This window comes from Falco punctatus, assembly GCF_963210335.1.
Source record: "Falco punctatus genome assembly, chromosome: 2".
Taxonomy (NCBI): domain Eukaryota; kingdom Metazoa; phylum Chordata; class Aves; order Falconiformes; family Falconidae; genus Falco; species Falco punctatus.
The window spans coordinates 75,877,631-75,898,941 of NC_137581.1; the positions used below are offsets into that span (position 1 = coordinate 75,877,631).

At 45.9% G+C, this 21,311-nt stretch overlaps 1 protein-coding gene across 9 annotated transcripts; it reads left to right on the forward strand.

The window, feature by feature from the left end:
* Positions 1-1,416: 1,416 nt before the first annotated feature.
* KCNE2 (potassium voltage-gated channel subfamily E regulatory subunit 2) lies at positions 1,417-19,506 on the forward strand. 9 transcript variants are annotated; one of them, XM_080374766.1, is made up of 4 exons: positions 1,417-9,116; positions 9,843-12,351; positions 13,527-13,586; positions 19,371-19,506. In XM_080374766.1, exon 2 carries the CDS (start codon positions 9,861-9,863, stop codon positions 10,236-10,238), a length of 378 nt encoding a protein of 125 aa, XP_080230892.1. In that variant the 5' UTR covers positions 1,417-9,116; positions 9,843-9,860; the 3' UTR covers positions 10,239-12,351; positions 13,527-13,586; positions 19,371-19,506. The 9 variants fall into 9 exon arrangements, 6 of the variants coding, with proteins under 6 accessions (XP_080230892.1, XP_080230893.1, XP_080230896.1 ...); XM_080374767.1 differs by having other exon boundaries at positions 1,417-7,821; positions 9,846-12,351; XM_080374770.1 differs by lacking the exons at positions 1,417-9,116; positions 19,371-19,506 and adding exons at positions 15,428-15,641; positions 16,582-17,582 and having other exon boundaries at positions 9,209-12,351.
* Positions 19,507-21,311: the final 1,805 nt, after the last annotated feature.

A 21,311-nucleotide genomic window follows, 5' to 3' on the forward strand; every position in this document is an offset into this window, starting at 1 on the left:
GCAAGCATGTAGTCATAACTCACTAGAATAATCCTCAGCACTCTGCTGTGACAGGGCATGATGTCTTTTTATTCAAATACTCAAACGCTCTTGATACATTCTTCTTCTCTGAATCAATCTAATCGCTTTTGAATGCTTGCCAAGTGCTGGCATCCACAGAGTCCTGCGGCAAGAAGGTCCACAGCTTAGCAGTGCACTGTGTGAAGAAGGGGACAAGGTGATTTTGTAAAGACTCAGACTCAGTCCAGATTTGGATCCAGCTTACAGGCCACCCTCTGCGGTCAGGATATGAAAGGAGAAGAAACAAGACTTGAAGCCACTGGTGTTGCTGTGGGCATTCAGCCCCATCAGAAGCTGTGAGCTGCCCCTGCCCAGAGGAGCTGTTGCAATCAGTGACCTTTGTCAGCACGATGACCTCCTGCCAAACCCATGGCCTGTTGCTGTAACTACTACTCTCCTTTCCCTCTGCTTTATGAGGACAGGACTTTTCAATAAAATGTGGTTTCAGCAAGGGTGCCTCTCCCAGTTTCCATTCCCAGAAACTCCTCGATACTAGCAGCTCACTCTTAAGGAGACCCTAGGGTCCAGTGAGTTCGGTTGCGAGAAATGGCTTTTGTTAGAAAGCAGGTGTGGCATGATGCCTGCTACCGTTGTACATCTGTGATGCAATTTCTGTGAACTGCTACCCAGTGCAATTCCCAACAAAACCTCAGGTCAGCTCGAGGCCAAAGCACATACCTTTGGCCCTCTCGCACCACCTCAGGTCTGGCTTGCCTGTCTCTGGATGCCTTGTGGGGAAGTGGAGAGAACATGTAAAGAGCTGTTTCATTTCTCCAGCCCAGGCACCTAAAGAGCCAACACACACAGAAGGAAGAAATGTTCATCTGTCATCATGTTCAGCTGTGGACATCACTGGAAGTCAAACTGAGGTGCAGTTTTAGGCTGGGCTGGCACTCCGCACAGGGCATGAATTTCTATATGAGAGCAGCAGTCACTAACCTTAATGTCTCAAAAGGTCTTCTTGTGTGTGTTGATTGACGTGCACAGCACACAGTTTCACCAGCCCTTAGCTGCACAAATAGAGTTTATCAGAGCAAATGCCAGGACAAAAAAAACCCACTTGAGGCTGATGGATCACAACGCAATTTTATTTCCAGGACCAGGAATGTAGCTGTCAAGTGTATAAGCATCAGAGCAGAGGGCCCAGAGGCCAGGCTAGGTGGGGGCGGGACAGTGGTACCTCCATACCACCATTGGTGCTAGTTCAAACCACTGATGACAAATGAACTGTGGTTTTCAGACATACTCCATGGAAGCTGAGGACAGGTGGGCACAGCCAGTACCTTGCTGTGTGCGCTGCCCTGGGTAACTTTTATACTCCCCATCCAACTCTTTACTAACCTCTTTCCAGGAGTGTGGGTGAGGAGCAGAGGGCAGTGATGTTGAGTAGTACCAAGTGTGTTTGTGCATGTGGGAGGTGTGTGGGTCCCTCTGCAGAACTTTTTGGTTCCTATCTACAACCCAGCAGGCAACTGGCCTGCAGCTTCCCATCCAAAGGCCAGATTCAGCTTAACCTGTTAGGAACAAAATTGCTGCTGTCAGTTATTACCATTAGCTTCACCTTTCATGATACTGGTCTTGAGCAGTTCCTTGCCTTCAGATAACAGCAGGTGGTGCACCACAGTTTAGCTGCAGACATTATTTTAATGTTGAAATTATGGTGAAAATCCATTTGATGTTTAGGAGGGAACCTGGGTGGGCACTTCAGGTTTCTTCTCTTCTCTGAGAGGCACACATACATGCATTCCAAGTGCCGCATCTTACCTTCCCAGCCAGAAGGATGCTGTCCTTAGGCTGGGGCAGTGTGAAGAGGTCACACTGAGATCCCGCTGACAGCCTGACCTGCCTTTCAGGAGCCCCTTGGCTGCCTGGACTGCAGTGAGGACTGGGGTTTCCACATGGGAGGTGATAAGCCTGTGTGCAGGGACACACCGAGGTGTTAACAGGCACGAGGCCATGATGTGTAGCCCTCGTTAGTCTTACCCTGCTGTTAGCAGACCAGGAGGGGGGTGGTGCCGCCAGAGCTGCAGTTTATCAGTGGTGCATGCAGGCACCATCCCCATTGCCCGTGCTGGGAATGGAGGTCACTCAGCAGCTCATGTTCTCCAGGACTGATGTGGGGATGTCCTTTACCTGTAGTGTGCTGGAGAACACCCTCAGAACTATCTGTTCCCAGCAAGAGCCATCCCTGTGGTCATTTTTTGGAAAGGTGTTTATTTTCCGTCTTGCTTTCAGAAGGGTGATCTCAAAGAGGATGAGGAGTGAATTTCCTTAAGTCACTAGAAGCCAAGCATTGGACATGGTGAAATATTAGTGTTTGCTTTTTCGTTTAAATGCTATGTGCAGGCAACACCCTTATTTATCCTCTAAAGCTTTTGCAACAGCAACACATAAAAACCATAGCAACAAAGCTGAATGATTGCAGTCTCTGCCTGGCCACGATTTCTCCATCCCTGCAGCTTGGGCTGAAGGGAACAGCACACTTCTTGGCAGGGTGGCAGGTGCTGGTATCCAAGTTGCAGTGCAGTCTCAGCACCAGACACAATCAAGAGTTTGGGACCCAACTTGTTCTGCCTGGTTGGTTTATGAAGCGTTCAGGGTTGAGAAACTGCTTAGGCTGGAGTCCTCCGCTGTCAAATGCATCCTGATGAGATACACACTCTTTTCTCATAGGCACAAAAGGTTTTCCTTCACAACCTTGCTTACACTTGTACTGCATAACAAAATATGGTTAAAATTCACTTCCACAGAATCATAGAATCACAGAATGGTTTAGCTTGGAAGGGACTTAAAGATCATCTAGTTCCAACCCGCTTGCCATCAGCAAGGATACCTTCCAACAGACCAGGTTGCTCCAAGCCCCATCCGGCCTGGCCTTGAACACTCCCAGGGATGGGGCATCCACAGCTTCCCCGGGCAACCTGTTCCAGGGTCTCACCACCCTCACAGTGAAGAATTTGTTTCTAAAATCTAATCTAAATCTATCCTCTTTCAGCTTAAAACCATTACCCATTTCCTTCTGAATGCTCTTCCTCTCCCTTCTGTGATGACTGGCAAATGTTGCATCGTCAAACATATTTTCATTTAGTCATGAGCGATCATTCCAGGTGTCCCTCTCCACTGCCTGCACTCTCTTTATTGTTTCTATACAAGGTATTAAGGATAGTGCGTCCTGACATGGGTCTCTGATATGACGAGGGAGCAATCTTCAGACACTAAGTTATTCTAATATTTAAAGAGAGGTTTTCACCGGCTATGAACATTTTAGGGACAACCTATCAAGATCCCTCTGAACAGTAGCCAACCTTCCAGCAGATCAGCTGCTCCTCTTGGCTGGTGCTCATGTCAGATCCTATGTGAAAAGATGGGGGTTAATACTTTTGCAAGCATACTCGAAGTGTTATAATAGGTGGTCAAACTGTATAACATGCAATTAAGTCTCAGAGTCTCTCAGAAAAACAGAATATCCCAGCCATTGAACCAGCAAATGTATTTACCATTGAGCAGATAAAGGCCCCAGAAAATAGGCTGAGGATGAAATCTCTAAATACTGCTCCCTGAAAGAAATAGGAAATAAACAACTGCAAAAGGATTTCCTCACTTAAAAAGAACTAACCTCTACAGGGCAAGATATCAAAACTCCCGGTTGTGTTGAAAACCATAGCCCTGGGAGGAAATGATGTACAAATCCTAACTCCCTTACCATGGGAAAGAAAATAACATCCATCATGCATGGATTGAATGCAGAAAGAAAATGAAACCATAATGATTTCCTTAGAGGAATGGCAAACAGATGCAGAAGAATTAAATGTTCGAGAGGTAGAAGTCAAAGCTCCTGGAGAGGTGGTGGCTTACGCATGCTGATCCACTGCAGAGGCTTGGCACAAGAATGCAAGAAACAGGTAAGACACCTAGAAGCACATCTGCAAAACAGAAAAATAAAGAGCCTGCATCTTTAATTACCAACACTGACATGAAAAAGCAGAAGGAGCTAGAAAGTGTCCCAAGATGTAGTAAAAATTGGTTTATAGAGAAAAACCAACACAAAGAAACAGTTTAAACTTAATTCATAGATGTAATATTGAGTAATCTTAAGAGGAAAAGTTTCATCAGTCACCATTAAAACCAAACTATAAAAACCTAGTGGCCTTGATAGATTTTTTTGTTTTACAGGGTGATCGACTGACAGACAACTTGAAAAGCAGTAGCCAGACCCAGGGACAGAACTGTCGATTTCACTAATGTTCTTTTAAGCAAATGTGTAAATACCAGAAGGAATCTAGGAGGGCTATCAAGAAGGCAAAAAGTTTAAAGCAGTGGGGTAACTAATTAAGTGCTATCAGCACTGAAGTATCAGTAGTTAGCAGTATAGCATATCAGTAGTTAAAGGCTGAGGTGATTGTGGAATAAGTCTGTGTATACAAAGGTTTGAGGTCTGAAAGGCACAGTGAACAGTACAATATTATGATTTAACCACAACAGAAGAAATACCAAAGGAAAATTACATACCTACATATGAGAGGATACTCATACCTCTCCAATAACCACTCTTTACAACTATATTCTTTTGTTTCTAAGAATTAACCCTATAAAATTCATGATCCTAGGTAATGAACACTATAATTAATGTATTATGTATGATTAATTGCCTTACTTTAAAGAAAAGGAAGGAAAAAGACGGCAAAGAGTGTGTATAAAGGTATCAGCTGCTGATTTAAAAAGTATAAAGTTACCCTGTTTATTGTAGAGAATATGAGGAAACAACTAATGGAGGACTGGAAAAAAGTGGCTAAGTATACTGGAAGCTCCTATGAAGGAAAATATCTGGGGAACAAAGTTCACTATTAATAACAATCTTCTGTAATCTTCTCTTCTGAAGGAAACAGAAAATTGAGCACCTCGTTCCAATCCTATAGATAGTGATCTATGTATGTTATGTGTATGCATGTTTGGTTTTATTTATAAGTATCCCTTTATGCATTTACAATAGATACTGCAAAACACTGGGAGAGATGAATTGTTAATGAGCTCACATAAACCCTCCTATGAGATCTGAGTCTAATCACAAGATCTTCAGTATGTCTGCTACCTTCTTCACCGTCTCACTAGTAAGACTAACAAAGGATTTGTAAAATTGTCAGCAAATGAATACCTCGCTAATATAGTCACAGAAGTGTTATCAATCACGAAAGTTATGAACAATTGAACATTATTCATTTCTGAGCCTACCGTACATCTAAAAAGAGAATGTTTTCTTCTAACAGTGCCTTCAAGACCCCAGGGCCGCTACATGTCAAAATATGTTCAATTGTAATGTTGTTTATACTGATTGTTAAATACTGTGCATGTTTACATGTGGTGTACCTCCTGCTGATGACAACACCCTGTCACAGGATGGACTCACCAGCTCCACAACACCTGGGAGGCAAAAGCAGATGTTGCCACAGCACTGCCTCATCAGTGAATGGTCAGTTGCTGCAATGGGGCTGGCAGATGGGTGTAAAAGTACTCATCTCCTTGGTTCTTACATAAAGCCCAGCATCAAGATCTGCTATGGGTTGTCATTTACCCTATCTTGCCCATGACAGTGGTCCACCTAGGTCCAGAGTCCACACATCTGGTCCATATCTCTCCAAACTGGCCACAAGGATATTATAAGAGACCATGCTGAAACCTTGCTAAATGAGGGTGAATCACCACTACCATTCTGCCTACTGAAACAGTCTTCCCAGCATCTCACAATAGAAAGCAATCAGCCTGATCTGGCACAATTTGCCCTTGGTAAATCTATGCTAGCTGTTTCCAATCACCTTTTGTTCTTCACATGCATGATAATGGCTTCCAGAAGGACTTTCCCCTTAATCGTCACATGTTTTGAGGTGTGGCTGATCATCCTTCAGCTCCCTGGGCCTTCATTGCCCTTCTTAAGGATGGGCATGACATCTGCCTTTTTCCAGTCACCAGGGACTCCTCCTGCTTGCCATGACCTAGCTGTTCTTGGGGTAGAGACAGGAGGCTCAACCAGCCATCCCTACCTCTCTCCATTGAGATCAGGAGCATTTTGCTTAACATTAGTCCCCATCTGGGAGACTAGTATTAAGGCAGTTCCCTTTCCTGCCCAAGATGTTTGGCTGCCTCTCCTTCTTTTAAACTAGTTCCACGCAATCTGTCCTTGATCACCTCATAGCTATAAAGACTAAGCAAAACCTGAGCAAATGTGACCTTCAGGGGGACACGAGCAGAACGGGATTATTCAAGTACTCTTCTGGTTTTGTTGATAACAGAGTTTGCAGTTAAGTCTCATGTCTACTTGACAACATATGCATCTTTTATATATATAGGTATATCTGTGTGTATGCATGAGTATACGCCTGCCAGTATTGGCTGAAGAGGACTGGCCAGCAACAGATGGTAGAAGAGGATCATTGAAGCAGGGATTAGCCCTTTCACCTAGTTATTGGCAGTCCAGGGCAGCAGTTCCCAAGCTACGCTGCTTGGGAACCTCCAGGGCTATGGCTGCTCTTACTTCCAGAGCCAGGCTCGCAGCGCCGCATTTGGGAGTTCCTCTAACAGCATGCTGGGTCTCTGGCTGTGCAGTGCAGGAGGCTGGACTTGCTGTGGTTCCTCTGGCTTAAGGGTTTCATCAAAGCAAACAGAAGCAGCTTGCCAGCTACCTTGACTTCAAGGGGCTGAACTGAGGGCATGTGGGAAACTGCCAGAGAGAAGCTAGTGATCAGAGAGGAAATGCTGCCAGCAGCTCGCTCCCGTGCTGGGAGGTGTTCATGCACAGAAAATCATCCAGAAGAAATGATAGCAGTAACCATGACAATGTCAGCAGCATGGCACTAGCAGGGCTTCCTCAGGGATTAACACTGTTCTGTACTGAGAGCATGTCTCCCTTCTTCTGATGTGCACTGTTGATTCACTGGTAGTCCATGTTTGTTTTATCTTCCCCAAAGCAGAGCTACCTGAGAAATTGCTTTCTCTGCAAATTGCTTAGGCAGGTCTACCTGTAAAATGAAAATATTTTTTACAGAGTCTGTCCCAGCTCATGTGCTTATGGAGCACTTTGCATCACAAGTTTACCCTAATCCTCCTCCCTTGGATGTCCCCATCATAGCCAGGAACCGCTGCTGACTGAAGTTGAAGTTGTTTCATTTCACTGAGCACACTGCGATTTTCCAAGGTGTGACTCAGTCTTTCAGTTAGGTGTCAGCATGTGCTATTTGCTAGAAATAAAATCAACATTAATTAACTCTGCTTTCTTTTTTTTTTTTTTTTAGTAAGTTTTTGTCTTGTCCTGCTCCAGATCATGAATGAGGAGCCAGGTGGTCCTGGCTGTGTATGAGGACCTGCTTCTGGCAGCAAGGGGTTGGTCACTAACAAGCATCATGATCCTGGTGGATGAAAAAGCAAAGGTCAACCATGGCCACTAAGCAACCTGACAGGCCTTTCACACTGCCTGCTCAGTGCTCAGCCTCTCGTGCCCATATCAGCCCAGGGAATTATTATTATTATTATTGTTGTTGTTGTTGTTGTTAATATTATATAAACATCATCATCATCATCATTCTTTTGCAGAGCTCATCTTTACTCTTCTGTCTGGGTCAACAAAGACTGACCTGCATCAATGTTTACCCCTAGGAAAGCACAGCAGTGCTCTTTTACAATATAAAACCTGCAGTAATAAGCATAAAGAATAATACTCCACATCTGACAGGATGACTGATGTAAGCTGTCAGCCAATATTTGACTTTCCAGGTGAGATTAGATTTGGCATTAAATGTAATATAAACATAAAGCATGCAGTACAAGGCACTTATTTAACAGGCAATTGCCTACAGCCTTGTGCAGGCTGAAGGCTACTTAAAGTTTAAGATATCTCTGCTCCGTTTGAGAGTATCATCATACTATCCAGTGGAGTTTTAAAACCCTGAGTGCTATCGTGAATCTCATTAGCGAAGGGCACAGGAAAGGTAAGTTTCTTTTGGTAATTCTTTATTTCCTACTCAAAAAGAAAAGCAATTTTTGTTCTCAATCAAAGAAAAAGCAGAGAAAAAGTTTCAAGGCAGCTTGTATTTGTATTTTGCTTATAGCTTGCTTACTTTCAGTAATTACCTTTATCCCCTATGTCCGAGTATGTGTAAATGTAGAATTGCAGAGGGACCTACGTGCATCTGTACCTGTGTCCTTCTATGTGCATGTGCCTGTTCTATGCACACTGATATCGCAAGGCTAGTCCAACAGGCAGAGGAAGGTAGATTGCTGAACTCCAGTTTGAAAGACACCACAATTTCTTATTAGTGATGAAAATTCACTGCCTCTTACCACAGGCTGCAGTGAGTTTCTCATTGCTTGAAGACTGCACTGAGATTAAGTGACTTTTTTTGGAAGCTTTGCCACATGTTGTAGGGCTTGGTTGGCTCAAAAGCATTGAAGGGCAGGTGTTATATAAAAAGGTGAATTTTCAGTCAGTTATCAGACTGAAATGCTGTACCACACCTTTTGCTTTCTGCAGGCTAGCATACTGCACTCCTGTCACACTCTCCTCTTTATGTAGGAAAGACAGAAAAGGACAGTGGCTTTTCTCAGAGCTTCTTGAGAGCTCATTTACTGGAGTCGGTATGTGATAGTTTCTGCCCCAGACCTAGCTCAGTACAACCAGATGGATCAGCACAGTGACTGGATCAGGGGACTATGTGGACTGACAAGTAATCAGTTGCTGAGCAGGTCTCTCCCTCATCTATCCCTCTCCCGCCCCCCCCCCCCCCCCATGAACTGTTGAAGTGTTAACAGCCTGGGATCCTCAGCAGGGTCCCTCTCCCACCATTTTCCCCTCTGATAGTGACACTATCTACGCTGAAACCCAGCCTTCGAGAAAGACCATTGAAAACAACAGCTCCTAACACGCCCCGGTGCAGGGGTACCCTCACTGTGTCCATATGGTGCTGGACCAGCCTTGCCCCTGAGCAGGACTAAGGTCTGTGGCAGGAGTGAGCTGGAGGGTCATGTCTCCTGTGGGATAGAGATCTGATTCATGTTTTTCTGAACAACAGGTGGGTCTGACTGTGGCATGCTTTGGGGTGGCTGGGAGAGGGGCAGGACAGACTTGGCTTTGCAGCACTACTCAGCATCCCTGCCCCTTTGGGGTGGCTGGCCCTAATGACCAATGAGGCTATTCCAGGTATGGGGGTTCTGCCTCCTTCTCCCTCCCCAGTTTATCAGGCTACCATTTAGGAGTTAGCTGTCTGGCTGTTACGCTTCCACAGATTCATTTGCGCTTGCATGGGTACCACAGCCTTCACACCAGATGTAATGTCTGAGACCAAATGGGAAAGGGTGTGAGGTGACCTCCATCCCTAAGAGATCCTGGGCAGCTGGCTGGAGTGCCACTGTGCCAGCTCTTACAGGATCCAATATGTACTTTGTATTCTTCTGGTCAAAATGCTTCTTCACTTGGTGTTTTGCCTCAGTAGGGAAGGCAGTGTGCCTTGACCTCTGTAATGTGGGTCATGGGAGCCCATGCTCACTGGTCTTCACCAAGGTATACTTGGCTTCCCAAAGACTGAAAGTGACATGAGTGAGGACAGGAGTAAGGCTTCCCTGGGTCTCTGAACATATTGAACCACTCAGAGATGGGGATTCTCAGCTGATCTAAAATTGTTACTGCACTTTCAAGTGGCAGGTGGCAGGTGTTATTAGTTAATTGTCATAACGCAGGCAAAAGAAAACAATGTAACTGTATAGGTATTTGATTAAAATAAGTATCATGTTGTCTTTAGTAGCTGTAACTCACAAGGATGGCTGAAATACAAAACTTCACTTGGGCAGTGGAAGATATTTTCAAGGAAACCTTTCTCACTTACATGAATGGCTGGAGGAAAAACATGACGGAAGCAGCAGATAAATTGCAAGCCAAGGTTGATGCTGAAAACTTTGACTATGTTATCCTTTATTTGATGGTGATGATTGGGATGTTCTCCTTCATCATTGTGGCGATCTTGGTGAGTACTGTGAAATCAAAGAGGCGAGAGCACTCCAATGACCCCTATCATCAGTACATTGTTGAGGACTGGGGTGAGAAGTACAAAACCCAGGTTCTGAATCGAGACGATCTCAAGTGTGTGATCCATGAAAACTTGGGTGCAAGGGACAAAACAACCCCTGGATCACCTTGACTTTTTGGAAACACCAGCAAAAAGGACATCATAAAGCCACGTGCAGGGAACTCACTGGAATTCCAAATAGCTGTGAAACTGTTCATTACATTAACAGACAGGTCAATGCAGAATGGGGTGCTGAAGAAATCAACATTACTGTTTCCCATGAAGACTTTGGCACAGCTGCTCAGGGAACACCCCAAAAAATTGCATTATTGTGTTTTGCTTTGATATTCTGTTCTTCAGGAAAATAAAACGAAGATAATGAGTAACTTGATTTTTTTTTAGCATTTTTTAAATCCAGAAGCAGACGTGGATGTTCCCACCTCAGAATAACTGTGATTAAGTGGTCAAAAGTTCTGATTTAGATCCAAACTGTGTTACTTCAGGCCATCTTAAAAATAACTTGAAAATGTACAGTAAAATATCAAAATGTCCACCTATCAACTGAACAATGTGTTATGGGATGAATCATAGGAGGTAACCTCTACCTACACACATTCATTCCAAACTATTTTTTTAATGATCTGGCTCCCATTTTGATTTCATTATTCATTGGCAGCAAAGACTGACTCATGGCCTTCTGACAAGGCCTGTTTTATAGAAGAAGAGCTGCTAAACTAGCAGTCTTATCTAGGAGCATGTCCTGGTTATCTAGGGCAGCTTCCAGAGGTTCATCATTTGTCCTCAAGTACATAGCTGGCCAAGCTGCCTCTTCTGCTGCTCCTTGGTTCTCCAGAACAATCTGTCTACCTGGGATGCAAGCTGGGAGATGGAAGCACTGGTTACATCCCATCAACCAGGGCTCAGCATAAACCACTGAGATCCTGCCTTCTGGCTTTCAGAGCAGGGATTTATACCCCAGCTATCAAGGCTGTCCCATTGCCATGCTTCCTAAGGCATTCCCACATTTGGTACCGGTTTATATTGGCTAGGAAATGGGTTTTCAAGCTGTCTCTCTTATCCTGTGCTGCTGAAGTATCACAGCACTGGCTCTCACAGAATAATTAGAAGCAGAACGGGTGACACTTTCGTATTAAAACGTGCTTCATTTTTTGAGACTTGGGATTTGGCTCCGATTCATGTTGCCAGTCCTAAATCGCTTAAGCTAAAAGTTCCCATGCTGGCTGTCTATCGTGTGGGCTTATTGTTTGTTTTTAGAAAGTTTTGGCTGAAACACTTCAGCCATGTCTGGTGCTGCATTTCTGACAATTTTGCTTTGCTCATGTTAAAAAGAAATGAAAAAGAAAAGGGCTTCTTTTGTTGGGGAGCTTTGGCTTGCCTTGGAGGCTGGTCTTGAGATTTGGCACAGCAGCTGCCCTCATGCTCCAGATGTGCCTTTTGCGGGCACAGTAACAAGCCTTTGAATAATCTCGGCCCGTCAGTGCTGGGGAAGGCTCGTCAGGCCCCAGCGCAGCCCGGTGAGCCCCTCCCCACGCAGTGTACCCCCTTTCCCCCAGCTCCCAGGGTGGCCCGCGGGTGTCCGCCATCTCCCCTGCTCCTGCTGCGTGTTGCTCCACACCCGGCCCGCAGGGCTTCCCGCACCCTCGGGGCCCACGGCTGGAAAAGCGCAATATTGTGCTGCACCGAGCAGGAGCAGCAAGGGAACTGAAGGCAGATCGCTGAGGTACCTTTGTGAGTACAGTGAGGAAATCCTTTCCAGCACACGGGGCAGCACGGGAGAGTGCAATGAACCCTATCGCAGCAACAGGAGGAAGAGGGAACAGGGGACATAACTCATCTGTACTTATGGACTGGAAGTTACGGGAGGAAAGACGTGAAAAAGTATGATGTGAGAGGACGGGTGACGTGGAGCAGCATTAAGCGGTGCTTGGAGAGAGGGATCATTTCAGTATCATTTCCACTTAAGAGTTTAGTAATAGAGCGGGTGGCGGGCCTCTGGGACCACCTGGGCCTGGTGCTGTGGCCGTGCTATGGTGACGGAGAGCCCCTTTTGGCAAAGCACAGTCGGAGGAGCACCCCTGGAGAACTTGTTCAGGTGCATCAGTACCCCCAGCAGCCGCCAGGCCCGCCCCAGGCCCTGCTCCCGGTGGCGGGCGGGCGGCTGTGAGGCTGCACAGTGGAGCTGCCCTCGGACCGCGCTGCCCCCGGACCTGCACCCCTGGGACATGTGAGAATTGCTTCATCTCAGAATCTTATTTTTTTGAACAAACCCGGGGCACGGCAGGTGTGCGGGAGCGGCGCCCGAGGCACGCAGGGCGGGGAGACGCGGCCGCTCACCGGGCCCAGCCCCGCCGGGCGCTGCCGCTGCCGCTCCTGGGAGATGTAGTTTGTCGCGCCCTCCCGCCCAGCGCCATGGCCGTCCCGGGAGGTAAGGGACGCGCTTCCTGGGCCTTCCCCCACACCGTTCCTTAGCGCGGCCGCCCGCGGCGCCCTGCGGGGGGGACGCGGGGGCGGCGGGCTGAGATCGGGCTGGAGCGGGGCGCCCCGCGGCCCGGCCCGCTGTGCCTGCATGGCTGCCTGCCCTCCGGCCTGCTCCCCTGCCTGCCAGCCTCGCAGCGCCCCTCTGCCTCCTCCTGCCTGCCCTGCCACCTGCCTCTCCACCAGCCTTCCCTGCTCGTTCTCCTGCCCCCTTTCCCTGCCCTCCTGCCCGCCCTGCCCCGCCGTCCCCCGGCTGCCTGCCCGCCCCCCCGCCCAGCGCCCTGCCGGCCTGGGCCCCGCACAGACTCGGCTCCCGCCCTGGGGCCAGCTCCGTGCCCGGGAGCGGCAGAAGCTCCCTCGCCATAACCTGCGGCCTCCCAGCCGCCTCTCAGCCGAGGAACTGAGGAGTTTAAAAGCTGCTAGAGACTCCCTCGCTGGCTGTAAGCCGTGAGCAGGCCTGATTCAGCCGTCTCCCTGCATATTGCTGCAGGGTAAGATGCATGGCTGCCTGGAAGTGTGCATTTCAGCCTATGAGTCTGCCGAATTTTGTTGTTTTCTGAAGGAAAAATGAAGTAAATAAGTAAGAAAGAGGGATCTGATGTTATCATTTATTGAAGAAGTTTGGTTTCCTCATGTGTGTGTGTGGGTTGCTGGCTGTGCCAGGCACTGGTGCTGCAGGGACCAGGAGAGGTGACCAGGGCAGAGCTGGGGTCGGCAGGGACATAGCTAATCCAGCAGACCCTCCTGGGGCAAGGTGGTGGTAGAAAGCAAGGGCCTGCAACTAGCAAGGACCCTGGGACGTGGCTCAAATTATGCCCTGAGAGCCAAGGTGGGACAGTCAGATGTGCCGCTAACATTTTTGGGTTTGATTTGATTTGATTTTAATCCAGGTGCCATGATCTGGTCTGTTCTTATTTTCCACAGTTTGGAACATGTGAGGAGCTGCCAGAGGAATCACTAATATTTTCATTTCTGCTTCTTCAGGTATGAAGATTGTACATGGCTTTATGGTTTTGATGTTCCTTGAGTTGTTAGTTTAGGAATTTCTTCATCAGTGACATTAGTATGAACTGAATGATTGCACAGGTCTTTTTATGGAGTAATGTCTTGACCCACATACACACAGAGGCTATAAATGTGCACAGGTCTGAGTATGTCTGACTTAATATAACGGCTGTGTCTTGTGGCAGTGGTTTGTGATAGATTCTTAGTGCAGCAGCTCTGGCTTACAGTCTCTTCCACTGTGTTTCTCTGCAGCCTTTGGGCTTTGCCATATTACTATATTTTCCCATGAGCCAGTAGTCTTTTTTTTTTTTTTTTTTTTTTTTTTTTTTGAGGAGGCTTGATCCTTGCATCCTTGCAGATGCTCAGTCTGATGCATGATGCAGCACAGGTCACATGTAGTGGTGGGTCCTCCAGTAGCTGTCCATGTGGGAAGTATGCATTTTGCTTCCTGAAATATGTGCGTTAAAGAAAGCAGCAACAAGAGACAGGTAAAGTGAAACCCCTTTTCTAGCTCAGGTCATATTCAGCCATTGCTCCATTTTAAATGCAGTCAAATAACCCTAGCAGCTCACTGCTTTTTGAGGCCTTGTGGCTGGTGACTTTTATAGCTTTTCACAAAGTGGATCAAATGGAGTTGCTCAGAAATCCCCAGTAGACAAAAGAGTATCTCAAGTCCCATTTTGTCGGGTAGATGGAGTTGTTGGCAGGCTGAGTGAGACATTCAGCCAAGACAACTCAAGTGGGATTGTGAGTACCCAGATGCCTGTGTAGACATTTTCTGATGCGTGCAGGCCAGTCAATACTCTGCTGCTGCACAAGCAAACAATGGCGTGAGTGGCTGGGCTGTGATGTGGTTGCTGTGGTGAACTGGAACTGTAATTCAGCGGCTGAGAGACCAGGAATTCAATTCTGTTCTCCACCACAGACTTCCCATCTGACTGGGGCCCAACTCCTTAGTCTGTCTGGGGTGGTCTGTGTTGCACAACACAGCATGGGGTAGAGATTCTAGGGATGGTATCAGCTGAAGTCTAGCTCTGGGACTTGGTGCAGCTGTCCCTGGGAGCAATTTAGCCTTGCTGAGGACACGAGCCTCTAGGGCTGCGTTGGTGACTCTCTCTGCCTGCTCTGGATCCAAAAGACCACAGCATCTGGAGATAACACAGGATTGCTTGTACAGTGCTGAGGTGTGTGATATGGGCAGACCCTCTCTTCCTCTCTCATCTGCAGTAGTTTGATCTACTTCACAGAGAAGGTCTGAGTGTAAATAGGCTAGCAATTGTGAGGTGCAACCACAGTGAAGGCAGCTACTGATATATGTGAGAGTGATAGCATTTTATCCCTACCCTGCATAGCAGTCTGCAAGTGTGTGATGGATAGCTTATGGTGTGTCTGTCACGGAGTCTCCAGCAGGGCTTCAGGCAGAGCCTAGTGCTCCTGTTTGTTTCTCACGTGCCTCAACACGAGACCTCCTTGCTCCTCAGTGAAGGTAATACCGACCTTCCATGGGGCCCAGCCTCTGTTGCCAGTAGCACTGTGTTTGTTAAGGGAACTTGCATTTTCCTGGGGAATGAACAATGCCTGACTGTAGATGTGTTCTGAACTCCTATCTGTGCCTTATCTGCTTCTAAAAAGGCAAACATGAAATTTCAGCTGTCTATTTGCGTGCGTGCTTTTAAGATATCACAACCTTGAAAAGTACAGCGTCTGAGCTTTTTGCTTTTGTATTGATGACCTCAGCACTAACAAATGTTTTTCCAAATGTGAAGCGAATCATGCCTTTTTCTCTCCTCTTCCCACTTTCTCCCTGTCCTGTGCCCCAGCTCCACCTATTTTTTTCTGTCCTGGAGTTTCAGCTGTATTTAATAAGGTCTGGATGAAGATGGAGACTGGAAGAGTCAAGAGATGAAATGGGGACAAGTGCTTGACCACTGGAGGCTGGTGGCACAGGATGTGGGAATGCACCATGGAGAGAGCAGTGGCTTCCCTGCTCAGTTCCAACTGCAGAAGACATTGTGAGGACAGACCATCAAAAGTGTCAGTTCTCACAGGAAACATTTTGCATCAAAACACCACTCTTCAGAACAAAGGGAGAATTTCTTTACTTCCCTTCCTTTGTGACTTCATTGCAGTTACTCCTGGTGGTTACACAGTTCAGGCAGATTCAGACTTGTGTCTCAGAAGAGCAGAAGTATTACAGAAGTGTTGCACTGAGTGCTTAAATAATTGACTCGCAACCAAGAGCATTCACAGGAGTGCACACCGTGGTAACACATTATACGCTGCTTCTTGCTGGTGGGACAGTACCCTGCAATCAGACCCCATAGATGGGTTTGCATAACTTTTGCTGAGTAAAATACTTCTGCATTTAAAAAAATAATAAAAAACCCCTTTTCAGCATCATATGCCAGATGCTAGCATGTGTTTGAATAGCTGAATTCTTGCATTTTTACAATGTGCTGCAAAATTGATTCTAACTGAAGCACAGAATTTATAGCAGTTTAGAAGAGTGAGGACTGCATCTGATGAATCCTCCACGCAAGTCAGTGTTCTGAGATGAGGACACTGCAGTCCCTTCAGTTCAGGCCACACTTGTGTAACTTGGGTTTCACTGAGAAGAATGTAGCTATCTGAATCATGCACTGAGAACCAGATTCTGCTCTGAATTGTGCATGGTGAATTGTGAATGGTGAGGTTTTTGCTGTGACCATCTGCAGGGGTCTTCAGATCTTAATGGTTGTTGAAATTCTGGAGGAAACATCAGAAGTTAAAATGCCGTTTTTTTGGAGGTGTAACACTACTGACTCATTAGTTCGCAGCTGCCCTGACAAAATTTGTCAGCAGAAGGGAGCTGCACAACTCAGGATTCAACACAGTAAATGGTGAATGACAAACAAGTTGGCCATGCCACTCCTTTGGTGTAGTTTGATCTCAGTAAGAGATCTCCAGTGATGTCTCTCCATGGGGATGTTTCCAGGGTGGTCTCTGCAGGGTAAGGATTTGGCAGCTGGGGGGAAAGGAGAGAAGAGGATGTCCTAGCTGGAGAAATAAGGACATCTATGAAGAAGCTGGCTGAGCAGCACAGGAGCTGCAAGAACATTTACTTGACTCCTTGTTTCTGAGGAAAGGTCAGCAGCAACTATTGTGGTATGGTGGTGATTTATTCAGCCCAGCTGCCGGTGAAGGTCTGGACTAAGCTGTAGTGCTTTCTCCTGCTTTTTGACAGTGACTCTGTTGTTACACATACAGGAAACACCTCGAGGGAGTCAGGCAGGGAAACATGCTTAATTTGAAATCCAGCAGCTGAAACAGTGTCAGTGCTGGTGGAGCAGCAAGCTGAGCCCACAGGGCAGTGTTGTGGCCGTGTGCTGCAGCCTTCAGGATCCCCTTGGACATTTCTCAGCCCCAGAGTTCAGCTCTGAAATGTTTGTTGACTACTCAAGGAATCCAGCAAGTGGTTGGCTTACTTCTGTGTTATTATGGGCTTCATGAAGAATTTAATTTATTAGTAAATCAGAGAGTAAATTATAATAGATGCTAGGATTCATTAAGCATTCAGGCTCTGAACAGGGCAGGTGGGCTTGAAAACCACAAGACAGCTCTTCTGGGTGCACTTCTGTCTGCTAGGTCTCAAACATCAGTGAGGCAGTGTGATGTGCACACATGTCAAGCTTTCAAAACCAGCCAGTGCTGTGTTTTCGGTTGAGCAGCTGCTGGGATGTGCTGTGTGTGGTGGAAGCCCAGCCTTTGCTCTGCGCAAGCGTGACACCTGCCTGGGGCCTGTCAAAACCCTGTCCTTCAGCAGCACGGACATTGCTTCTGTCACTCGGCTCCAAAAAGGCCCATGTAGGTCATTCCTGAACCATGTGGCACTGATATGCTGCCAGGTGCTGTGTAGCAGATGAGCTTGTCAGTAAGGTGCAGGGTAGATGTGCTGAGTAGAAACAGATTGGCTATTTCTTTTTTAATTTCCATTTCTTCAAGATGCTTCTGTTCTGATCTGTGCCTTTAGAAGTGTGACGCTCGCTGGTGCTGGACGCAGCCTGCTGTGGGACAGGCAATATCACGCAGCCAAGATGGTGGCATTTAATTGGAAGGTGAGGATGTTTCACATTCATAAAGCAGTGAATTTCTGCTCTTTCAAGCAAATGCATGTAAGGTCTGGGTGGGGTGGGTCCTGTGTTTATAAAGATGGCTTTGTTGCCTAGGTGAAGGTTGTTTAACCACCACAGTGTCTGCACCTCAGGGACAGAGGACTCGTTGTTGTCCTTTCTTGCTATACATGCTTGCACCTTGCGGGCTGGCCCCAGTACTTGCTGTTGGGGCCTCACAGTGCCTACCTGAGCACAACACTGGTAGACAAGCTCTGCTCTGCTCTGCTTGCCTCTGCTCCTCCTGGCTTTCCTCTTTCCAGGCCTTTCCAGCTCCTCTTTCCTCAATTCCTTTCATTACTGGAGAGTGTTTTCTCCACTGTGTCTTTTAGTGTATTGGGGCCATAAACACTCTGTAGGGTACATGTGTAAGGCACAGAAGTGTCTGAGCAAGTACCTCATGCATTAGCAGTTTTAACATGTGAAACCATTTCTCAAGAAAGCAATGCTAACCCCAAGCCTTGGCTTTACCTTTCTGGTGTTGCAGAACTGTGCTTTAAAGAGATTGCCACTTCTAATATGCTGAGAGATGGACAGAGCATGATTTTTTTTTTTTCCAAAATTAGAGGGGAGTGGTCTGATGTCAAATGTAACGTTGCAGCTTGTAGAGATCAGCATTATAAAAGACCTCACTTTAGCCTCTGATTTGTGGACTTTAAGGGGACAGACTAGTTGGTGTATAGATACAAGGCTTTTTCTAAATTCAGTAGTTTGACAATGACCAAACAACTTTAGAGGTGCTGGAAGGCCTGCTAAGGGTACAAGGAGGGTACTGGAAGGCTTGCTAAGGAGGAGCTGGCACTGTGAACCTACTGTGCTCCCCTGAAAGACCAGACTGATCCTGCTGGCCAGGTGGCTCTTTGAAATATTGGGCTGGGAAGTTCATGTGCCTTCAGTATCAGTCTGGAACTAACATCTTTCACTGAGTGCTTGTGCCACTCATATTTGTATTCCATGTTCACAGTGTTACCCATTTGCATTTTATTTTTTATTCCACATACACTTATGGCAGGATGCTTTTATAACATTTAAATATGTTGTGCAATTTCAGTGGTTCCAGGCATTAAAAACTCCTGAAACTGAATCATTGGAGTCTTGGGTTTTTTTACTTTTCTTCTACTTGAAAGGCATTTATCTATACCTTTCAGATCTGGGCAAGTTAATTGCAAAACTACCATGGATTAAAATTTCTAGGAGCACAAAAGTGGTTTTGGGGATCACATTTGATAGCTGATATGCACAGATCCATCGCTGATGTGAGAATTGTACAGCAGCATTCCTACTTTTACAGTTAGCCTACGATACTCGGTTCTTCCCCTTTTTCAGCTCCAGATCGTGCCAATATTCTGTTTGCTGTAACGCAAGCAAAAGCAACAAAGACCTGTTCAAAGGGGCTTCATATACAAACTTGAATTAACTTGGTTTTGTCCTTTCCCCAGATGTTGATCTGCCTAGTTTAAAGTTTTCTACAGAAAAATCCCGCATGAACAGAGGAACATTACCATTGCTTTGAATAATGCTGTTGCTGTAGGAAGCTGTATAGCATCTCTGTAGATTAATTTTTAATTGTCCAAGTGTTCCAGTAACTACCTAAATATATTATTTTGCATTTCAGGCTTTGGAGAATTTCCCATTGCTGATGTACATTTTGGCAGCTAAAACATTGATTCTTTGCTTAGCCTTTGCTGGAGTAAAAATGTACCAGAGCAAAAAAATTGAAGAAAAACTGAAGAGGGAACGTGAAGAGAAACAGAAAACAGAAGCAGAGAAGAAGTATGATTGAAGAGTCTCTCAGGTATAGAATTTATTTGACGTCTTGGTGTTCAATAGTGGCACTGACATATTAATGCCACTACGTTTTGACTTGGATGCCTTTGGATTGTGCAGTTAGAACTATCACCATTATTTGTGTTCTTGTAATATTTGTCCTCTGTGGTGTTTCAGTGTATTTGTACACCCATATCATGCCCATTCTTTGTAGGAATTGCAGTTACCACCAGAAAACTTGGCAGCTATGGTTTGTGATGTAGGAGATCTTAGCACAGTATTCCTCTTCAGCAGTTCATCTCCCTGAATTTTTACATCCAACCAATTGCACAGGAAGTCCTGATGCATAGAAGATGGTTAAATTGGGCAAAAAATGCAGGAGAGGTGTGCCAGACAGGATGATGCAATAAGTCCTCTTGGCCTTAAGTCACATAATTAAGATAGAAAGAATCAGCCATTTCATACTAGTTAAATACATGACAAGTTGTAGATAGTTTAGCTGAAAGGGCCAAATTTCATGCCATGGAACTTCCCAAAGTAACAGAAATGCTACAGGTGATGCTATGTAATATCCACCATATATCATTAACTGAGGAAAATGGACATCTTTCTGCATAAAAGAGCAAAATGAACATTACAGAATTTCTTAAAAGTTTTGAGTTTTGATTCCCTATGTGCTGAATTCCTTCCTGCTTTCATAGTTTAAGCAATCATTGTCTTATTGGTTCAAGTCCATTAGCAAAATGGGTACTGCCTAGTGCTAAGATTATACTCCCTGACTTGTTAGATATCTTACTTGTTTCACATCTCTGTGTTCTGCAGCAAAATGGGAATTCTATTCCTGCCTGCCCTTTGCAAGCTCAGTGGGAGTTTGATGTAATTTTACTCTTTATTAAACTAAAAAACTTACTTTCCCCTTTTAAGGTCATCACCTCACATATGAAGAGAGTTTCATTTCTTAGAAATGTTTACTAGTTTTGCTTTCAAACCTGTCACTGTTTTATTTCATGCAACAAGGGTTGGAAATTGTGACTAGAAATGGAGCCCTGGAACTAACAGTGGGAACAAAGCGGTTCATTTGCATAGGAAAAAACCAACAAAACCAAAGGTGTTTCTCAGTCTCCTATTTACATCAGATTACAGTCTTGTCTCTGGGCAGACTTGTGCCATTTTAAACTTTTATTTTAAATCAGTTTCATTAGCCACTGGGAAATGCTGTCAGGACACTTCTTTCTGTTTTTACAGAGTAAGTCAGAGAAAATTATATGGAGTTTTATTGCTAAACAAATCAGAGGTCGCTGCCCTGCAAGTGAGGAAGCTTGCTGCTTGTAATGAGGAGACTGTGCTGTGTGTGCAGCATTGGGTCCCAGTGAGTTCTCTTTGGCAGAGTTCATAGCCAAAGGGATTGCTGCCCCAGGGTAGTGAGCTCATCCCACAAGACCTCTGTGTTCAGCATATGACATTGACCTTGTTGAATGACTGGCATTAAAGCATCTCTGATTTCACAGAAAATACCCTACTTGCGCAGTCACCCAGTGTTACCCACCAGAGGCCCAGGCCTTCCTAACTTCTGCCTTCTCTCGGGCTGTCAGCCAAGTCTTTCTGTAATGGGATTGCAAGAAGGGATGAATTCTCCTACCCTAAAAATGTTCTCCAGTGTCAGCACTGCAGAGCTGGGATTAGCTCCAGTTGCAGCATGCCACGTGCACAGGCAGATTTAGCCCATGTGCTGCCAGTATAGCATGCCTGCTGTTCTCACTGCTGTTTCCCCACCATGCAGATTTTCTGA